The 8,481-nt window shown below is 38.3% G+C and overlaps 1 protein-coding gene across 1 annotated transcript; it reads right to left on the bottom strand.

Moving 5' to 3' along the window:
- Positions 1–4,289: 4,289 nt before the first annotated feature.
- Positions 4,290–5,258, bottom strand: LOC129013211 (olfactory receptor 11G2-like). The gene has a single exon (XM_054449704.1). The coding sequence runs from the start codon at positions 5,229–5,231 to the stop codon at positions 4,290–4,292; it is 942 nt and encodes a 313-aa protein (XP_054305679.1). The 5' UTR covers positions 5,232–5,258.
- Between the last annotated feature and the right edge of the window lie 3,223 nt (positions 5,259–8,481).

The following is an 8,481-nucleotide window of genomic DNA, read 5'->3' as shown; positions in this document are numbered from 1 at the left end:
CTCAGGCCTGAAGGAAAGCTCTGGGCAGCACATTATAACATCCACTACACAACACATGGGCCCGCTGACAGCCTTGCCCTATGCCGATGCCACATCTTAGAACATGCACTATGTAAATTTTCTTATTATCATTCTCAGTATTTTGTATATCCCTGGACCATATACGTTGATCCTAAGAGCTATGCTTCAGCTGCTTTCAGCAGCTAGCCATCAAAATGTCTTTTCTATCAGTGGGTCTCACTTAATGGCGGTGTCTCTGTTCTGTGAAACCATATGATGTTGTGTGTGAATCTCATATCTGACCATTTAGTATAAATGAAGATGATAAATCACAGTATCATAATGATATCCTCCATAAAGACTCTAGTTTTAAACTTCCTTAATTACATCTTACTCAATATGAACTTGAAACCTATCTTCAGCTATTTTTTTACGGAATGAGTATTAGCCAAAGCTCAGGAACAGTTCTTCCTGTCCTGTCAAAGGACCCTGGTTTTCTTAATTATCTATTTCTGGCCTACTATATAAAGTAAAAATATTTGGTATACCTAATCTTATTTTGGAGGGATTTGCATATTGTAAGGTTAAATGCAAAAGCAAGATATAGAGAAGACTATGTGATATAATTTGATTTTTGTAAGATAAACAATGAAAAAGCCTGATATATGATAATAAATATTTATATAGAATTAGAAGCATGGAGAATAGTAAGAAAGAATATACTGGGTTGTTAATGCTGCTTATCTAGCGTAGATGGAAGGTGGTAGAGTGAAAAGTAGACTGGGGAAGAAGTGGTGGTGGTGGGGGGGAAGTAGTAAGGAAAAAACAGAGGAGTCTATAAAAAATCAGCATCTACAGCACTCCCAATTGCACTTGTGAATATGTGTGTGTGTATGAAAGCATACGTGGAAGATGTTCACTAAAATTAATGGTGATTACTCAGAGTGGTGGGATTTTAGATGATATCTAAATATTTTTTATATTATACTGTTTGATAATTATTACAGTGAGTATTATTTATATATTGATAAAAGAGCAAGCTATTTTTTCTTATTGTGAACAAAAAGATCCATTGCATTAAATAAGTCTTTCTTGAATAGAAATAAATGTCACTGTGTCCCTTGGAGTTAAAAAGAAAGCTAAATACTGAATTCATAAAAGAAGGTCAGATACACAAGGCACACTCCAGATAATGTGATTGTCTCAAAGGAAAACAAGTTCTGAGTGTAATATTTTAAATATCAGTATAATATTTGAACTTTAATGTACTTTGAATATTGATTTTCATATTTCAATACCCAAATGACATATTTATTGCCCTCTTTTTCTTTTCATCTATCTATATGTCTCTATTTGTTTGTTGAATTGTAAATTATATTACATCTTTGAGCCACACTTATTTGATTAAAGATGCCCATTAATAAGTCAATAGGTGTGGCTAATTATAAATTATGGTGGATAGTAAATGCTGTATGGATACTTATTCCATGTATCCATAGAACACTTTCATTCTGTATATTGTGATATGCTTCTAAATAGACAGTAACCTGAGGATGGCTTTATGCAGTTTTCAGAACTTGACCTGTTCCCTCATCCCTTAATACTCCTGGCTTTTATCTGTGCTGTTCTTCTACTTGCTCCCATAGCAATTTATAATGGCCCTGGTTTGTAGCATATCTTGCTTCATCTGCCACTGGCCTACCACTGGCTTATGGGCCCCACAAGGGAAGGAACTGTGTTTTGTTCACTTACGTGTATGATTCACCCTCTAGCTCAGGGCCTAGAATACTGAATGAGTCTAATTTTTAAAATAAATAAGTGGCCATGAAGAAGATGATATACAATGATAACAAATGACCAACTGCAGTTTTTCACGGTTTATTTATTCTCACAGGTCCTCAAGGAAGGAGGACCTTTCCTACTTCTTCCGAACAAAGCCAAAGTATTTGAGCGAGATGACACTAAGAGTGTGTCAATTGCCTTCTTTTTTCATTTTCCATCAATAATCAGCTCTCTTCCTAGTTTCCTAAAGGATCAAATAGTTATGAAGAAATGTTTCCCTGTTTCTAATTTTATAGTGAGATAGTGTTAACATTTATTTTTTAATATTAATGTTAGATGTCGTTTAAACGCAATACATGCACATAGAACAACATTTTAAAAATACAGAGACATGTCAAGGGGAATATTTCCTCTCTCTGTCTCCAGAAACCCAATTCTCCTTACTAACAGCAATCACTGTTACTAGTTTCTTCTTCAAGAAACATATTGTGTATTTATGAACATAAATATGTACATATCTGTACAGTCTTTCTTCTTCATATGAAAGAGAGGCAGAGCGCTCCTCCACCTTGCTTTTTAACAATATAGCATAAGGATACATTCATATTAAAAGATACATACAGATTCTCATTTTAAAAAGTCACATAGTATTCCACCCTATGATTATACACTAATTTACCTGATCAGTTCTTAGGGGGAATTTAGATAGATCCAATCTTTTGCTATTAGAAGCAGTAGTCACTATTCTTGTACATGTGCCATTTTTCTTGTGTGAGTATACCAGTAAGATAAGCATCTAGGATTTTGGAGTTGTTGAATCAGAGGAAATGACTTTTAAATTTTGATAATTATTGGCAAGATGTCCTCCATAGATGTTGTACCAATTTATGCTCTACTAGCAAAAACTGCCATGTTTTCCAACTTCATTTTTGATCTTTGTTAATTTTGGGGAAAAACATGTATATTTATTATAGCTTTATTTGCTTTTCAAGCCTTATGATAAAACAGAGTGTCTTTTTACTTGCTTAAAAGCTTTCTACTGTTGGCTTTTTCCAGATATTTGACACTCTTCCTATTGTGCTAATGGTCATGAAGTCTTTGCCTAAGCCAATGTCTAGAAGGTATTTTCCGATGTTATCTTCTAGAATTTTTATGGTTGTGCTAATGGTATATTTCTTACTGATCTGAAGATATATTGATATATCAAAGATATTAATCTTTTGTCTATAATAATATTACCATGAAGAATATTCTGGAAGACAGAAATATAAGCTCAATTAAGAAATAAAGTGAACTTATTGTTGCTGAAAGGGAAATAGAAAACTTTAGGTTTTGCCCTAAGGTTATGACCTTGTCTAACTTGTAAGGGCAAATACAAATAATAAAAAAAAAGGCTTAATTATCCCTGTTGAAAATAAGGGAAGAGACTTTCTTCTCTCCTTTGCATAGAGCATTTACTTTAGAAAACCTGTAATTTTTTTGGAAAGATGTATGTAGATTTTTTTTTCCTTATCTTAGGGATGGGGTCTCAGTCCTGCTCAGCCTGGAGTGCAATGGTGCGGTCATAGCTTGTTGCAGCCTTGAACTTTTGGGCTCAAGCAATTTTCCCACCTCAGTCTTCTGAGTAGCTAAGGCTACAAACGTGTGCCACACCCAGCTAATTAAAAAAAATTTTTTTGTAGAGGTGGATCTCACTATGTTGCCCAGGCTGGTTTGAGCCCAAGCTGGTCTTGAACTGCTCGGGCTCCCAAAGAGCTGGGATTAGAGGTGTGAGCAACTGCACCTGGCCTGTAAATTTTTGCAAAAGCTAAACAAGCCTCTGGCTCGCTTTATGACCCAGGAATGTCTTTCTCAAGGATCTCGAAAAAGGAAGTTAGTGCTCCCATCTCCCAGTTTCTGTGAAAGGGTAGAAACCTAATTTTGGCAGTCTAGTTATTAAATTGCAAAACTATTTCCTGTCATTAAGATATGAATTTATTTTTCCTTTGTATAAAGTCAATGAACAAATACCAATGGCCACTCCAATTACCAGGTGAACCCAGGATGAACTATGTGTGACTTGAGGACTAGTTATTGTTTATTTTGAGAACATGCATGTATTGGGTTGTATTTACTTTGTTATATAAAAGGGTGAGATGTCTTTCTGTCCTTGCAGTCTCTCAGTGGATTGTCTGTGACATGTATCACATTCTGGTTGAATACTTATTCAATAATAAAACTACTTTCTTTCTCTTATACCTTTGTGGAGAAGTTTTCTGGGTTGGTAAGAGATTTGTTTTTAATTATATTTCCCCAACAAACTCAACCCAATATTTTCAATTTACAGGCCTATCATTTGGAAAATTAAAGAGATAGAATACATCTTTGACATCTCTTGTAGCCCTATGAATTCTAGAAGATAAAACACTACAGTGTATAAAGTTCAAAAACAATATAAACAATTTTCTGAGTGATATATTTTTTTAAATAAAGAAGATTCTGTCTCTCAAAATTTTTTAAACTAAGACTTAATTTTGTGTTCTCAGTATTTTCCTCATTGCATGTTTCATTTCCTTGTTCCTCAGACTGTATATGACAGGATTAATAAGGGGAGTAATCACAGAATAGAACAGAGTCACAGTCTTCCGCATTCCAGCTTCATGCCCAGATGTTGGGCTCACATACATGATCATCACTGAGCCATAGAACAGTGAAACTACAGCCAGGTGGGAGCCACAGATAAAGAAAGCCTTTCTTCTTCCAGATGCTGAAGGAATCCTCAACACAGCTCTCAGGACCAGAGCATAGGACCCCATGATGAAGAGAAAGGGAAGAAATAGAAGTAGAGAACTTAAGGTGGAGCTAGTCAACTCTAGTAGAGGGGCTCTGGTACAGGTGAGGGCTAACAGAGGACCTGGGTTATATAGGAAGTGGTCAATAATCCTAGATCCACAGAAGGTCATTTGAGAAATGACACTGATAGGAATCAGGAACCACAAGAAACCAAGTACCCAGCAGCTGTCCACAAGAATGTTGCAGAGACGTCTGGTCATAATGGTCGAATAGTGTAGAGGCCAGCAGATGGCAAGGTATAGGTCAAATGCCATAGCTCCCAGGAAAAAGCATTCTGTAGAACCCAAGGAGAAGAAAAAGTAGAACTGGAGGAAGCAGCCAGAGAAGGAGATGATCTTGGTGTCAGAGAGGAAGTTGGCCAGCATGTTGGGGACTGTGGAGGTGACATACCAGATCTCCAGGAAGGAGAAGTTGGCGAGCAGGAGGTACATGGGGGTGTGGAGTCTCTGATCCCAGTGCACAGCACAGACGATGGAACCATTGCCCATGAGAGTCAGGAGGTATACAACAGTGAAGAGCATAAAGAGGAGGATCTGCCCCTCCCTGGGGCAAGGGAAGCCCAGGAAGATGAAGCCAGTGAAGGTGCTGGAGTTGCTGGGGCTGTTGAAGATTTTCATGTGCCTGTGACCTGTAAAATCACCAGCAATTACCGGATGGCAGTGAAAGGATAGAAGGGAACTCATTTATATTTAAGCCATCTCTGGGAATGCAATAAGCACATCTATCAACAGTGACTCTCTCTCTCTCTCTATATATATATACACACACACACACACACACACACATATTTGATTCAGGGTCTCGCTCTGTTGCCCAGGCTAGAGTGCAGTGGCACAGTCATGGCTCACTGCAGCATGGACCTCTCCAGCTCAAGCAATCCTGCCTCAGCCTCCTAGGTAGCTGGGACCACCATGTGGCATATGCCACCATACCAAGAAAATTTCAAAATTATTTGTAGAGAAGGAGTCTTCCTATATTGCCCAGGCTGGTCTCGAACTTCTGGGCTGAATTAATCCTCATGCCTTGGCCTCCCAAAATGCTGAGATTACCGTCCTGAGCCACCTGTGCCTGGCCAATAGTGACTATTTTTGCCTAATCCTGAAATATTGTCCACTTGGACAATAGTTGTTGGTCTATAAAATATACTACAAGTCAGTATCAGTGAATAAACACAGAAGTTTCCTTATTGTGAATTGTATGGAAACATGCATAATACATAACATCTTAATAAAAGATCATAATGGAAACATCATTGTAACTACCACTGAGGTCAAGAAATAGAGTATTGCATCCTAGAATCTCCTCACATGCCCCATCGCCATCACTTTCTGCCCTTCCCTCCGTCTAATCATAGCACTCTTTCTTCTTTATGATCATCACTTCCTTGTTTTTCTTTACAATTTAATAACTAAGCATGCACCTCTAAACAATAGTACAGTATTAAGTTTTGCTTGTTTTTGTTCTTTGCATAAATGAAATCATACTATTATATATTTGGATGGTTTCTTTATTTAACAGTAACTTTGTGAAAGTCATGTTGTTGCATATATCTGTAATCTGACAATTTTTTACTGCTCTATACTGTTACATTATATGAATGAACCATTACTTTTTAAAAAGATTGAGATAGGGTCTCTCTCTATCACTAAGGCTGGAGTGCAGTGCACCATCTCGGCTCACTGCAGCCTCTGCCGCCCGGGCTCAAGAAATCTTCCCGCCTCAGCCTCTTGAGTAGCTAGGACCACAGGCTCGTGCCACCATGCCCGGCTAATTTTATGGATTTTTTTGTCAGTTGTTTGTTTTTTGGTGGAGACAGGGTTTTGCCATGTTGCCCAGGCTGGTCTTGAACTCCTGAGCTCAAGTGATACTGCCTGCCTCGGCCTCCCACAGTGTTGGGATTATAGTCCTGAGCCACTGCGCCTGACTCAGGCGCATCACTTACTTAAACATTTTACAACAGATAAATATTTTGGTTTACTTCCAGTTTGGGGCTGTTAGGGGTAATGTTACTATTAAAGTGGAAAACTTAAAAGAAATTAAATCTACAGTTTAAGGTTAAGCTAGAATGGGCATGAAGTAGCCCCCTACCCGAAGTAAGAGTTAAGGAAGAATATTAACTGCTCCTCTGTAAGGTCTGTGAAGCATTAACCATATCTCTCCCCCACATATTTTCTAAGTTCTGTAAGCTCCTGTTTTTCTTGCTGTGCAGCTGCAAGGTCACAAGATAGATAAGCATGAGTTGCAAGGCATGTTTTCCCAAGATACAAGCTGAGTCCTAAGAATGTCACCTGATAATTAATTGCTTTGTTCTCGCTTTAGTAAGCCAGCTTCCTGCATCATGTAATTCCCGCCTCAAGGTGCATAAAAGGTGTCCGTTTTCTTTTTCTTTCTTTTTTTTTTTGAGACGGAGTCTCCCTCTGTCGCCCAGGCTGGAGTGCAGTGGCGCGATCTCGGCTCACTTCAAGCTCCGCCTCCCGGGTTCACGCCATTCTCCTGCCTCAGCCTCCCGAGTAGCTGGGACTACAGGCGCCCGCCACCATGCCCGGTTAATTTTTTGTATTTTTAGTAGAGACAGGGTTTCACCGTGTTAGCCAGGATGGTCTCGATCTCTTGACCTCATGATCCACCCGCCTCGGCCTCCCAAAGTGCTGGGATTACAGGCGTGAGACACCGCACCCGGCGGAATGTGTTCATTTTCTTTGTTTGCTGCTCAGACTTTCAGGATGCATGTCCGCTGAGCCGGTGTACACCTAAAATATTCCCTCCTGAACTGCACTTGGTCTCTCCAGTCTCTGATTTCCCGCTACACTATGACCATATAGTTTATCTCTCCTGGTTCACATGTACATGCATTTCTATTAGCTGGATCACAGGAAGTGTGTATCTTCAACTGTAGAAAATTAAGCTAAAGTTTTCTATAATTATTGGACTATTTTTCACTACCATTGGCAGTATATTGGCGTTCTCATTGTCAATATCCTTCTCTAACATTAAGGTCTGTATTTACTAGAGTATTGAGAATGATATATAGATTGCATTTTAACAATTTCTTTCTTTTTTTTCTTTTGGTAATATTACCATGGATAGTTCTCTTCTTGGTAGTACTTTTATTTAAAGTAGGTGGTTATATCAAAACTGTTTTGCTTTCAAGAGAAAATATTGCAGAAGTGATCAAACTGTCCTCAAGCGTGGCTTAGGAGAACATTTCAAGGCATGATGTAATTTATAGCCTCTCTGGGAAGTTCGTTAACTGTCGAGATGAGTTCTGTTATCAATCTTATTATTTAAACCGGACATTCTTTACTGTACCTTTTACTTTTCCTGTATGAAAATTCTCTCTACCAGGGGAGAATTCTTTGAACTGGCTCACTCAACAGCATCTTCCTGAGCATCAAGTTTCAAATAGAATTTTGTCATGGGCTTGAAATCAATTTGAGAAGTTACTTTACCAGAGGTGATTAGGCATTAGCACAGTGCTTTGTACTTAGAAAGCTTTCAATAAATATCCATAAAATGAATGAATAAATACACTTTCTTATTTCCCCGAAAGGGATCACATCTACACAATACTTTTGGGCAAGGCTGACTGAGATTGTGTGTCTGTGGAAGAAAGGACCCTTGGAACTATTTGAAATCACTTTTCTCTTTTGAGATAGTGAACTAACTCACTGATTCATGCTATTTAGTAATGCAGTTTACCAATTTCAGGAGTAAAATGTTCAAATTAATAGTAGGTAGCTGCTTCTCACTTCTGTTAAAATAGTTCCTCAGCCATCAAAGGTAGATGGAGCTGAGGAATAGAATCAGGTTTAATTTTGCCTTGTTGAAACAGGTCTTTGATTTTCTGGGTTGGGAATATGAGTCTGC

The sequence above is a fragment of the Pongo pygmaeus genome, chromosome 15 (genome assembly GCF_028885625.2).
Source record: "Pongo pygmaeus isolate AG05252 chromosome 15, NHGRI_mPonPyg2-v2.0_pri, whole genome shotgun sequence".
NCBI classification, from domain to species: domain Eukaryota; kingdom Metazoa; phylum Chordata; class Mammalia; order Primates; family Hominidae; genus Pongo; species Pongo pygmaeus.
This window is presented reverse-complemented; position numbering and strand designations above follow the sequence as displayed.

Coding starts and splice junctions, on each gene's coding strand:
- LOC129013211 (XM_054449704.1), bottom strand. CDS start 5,231: ATGAAAATCTTCAACAGCCCCAGCAACTCCAGCACCTTCACTGGCTTC.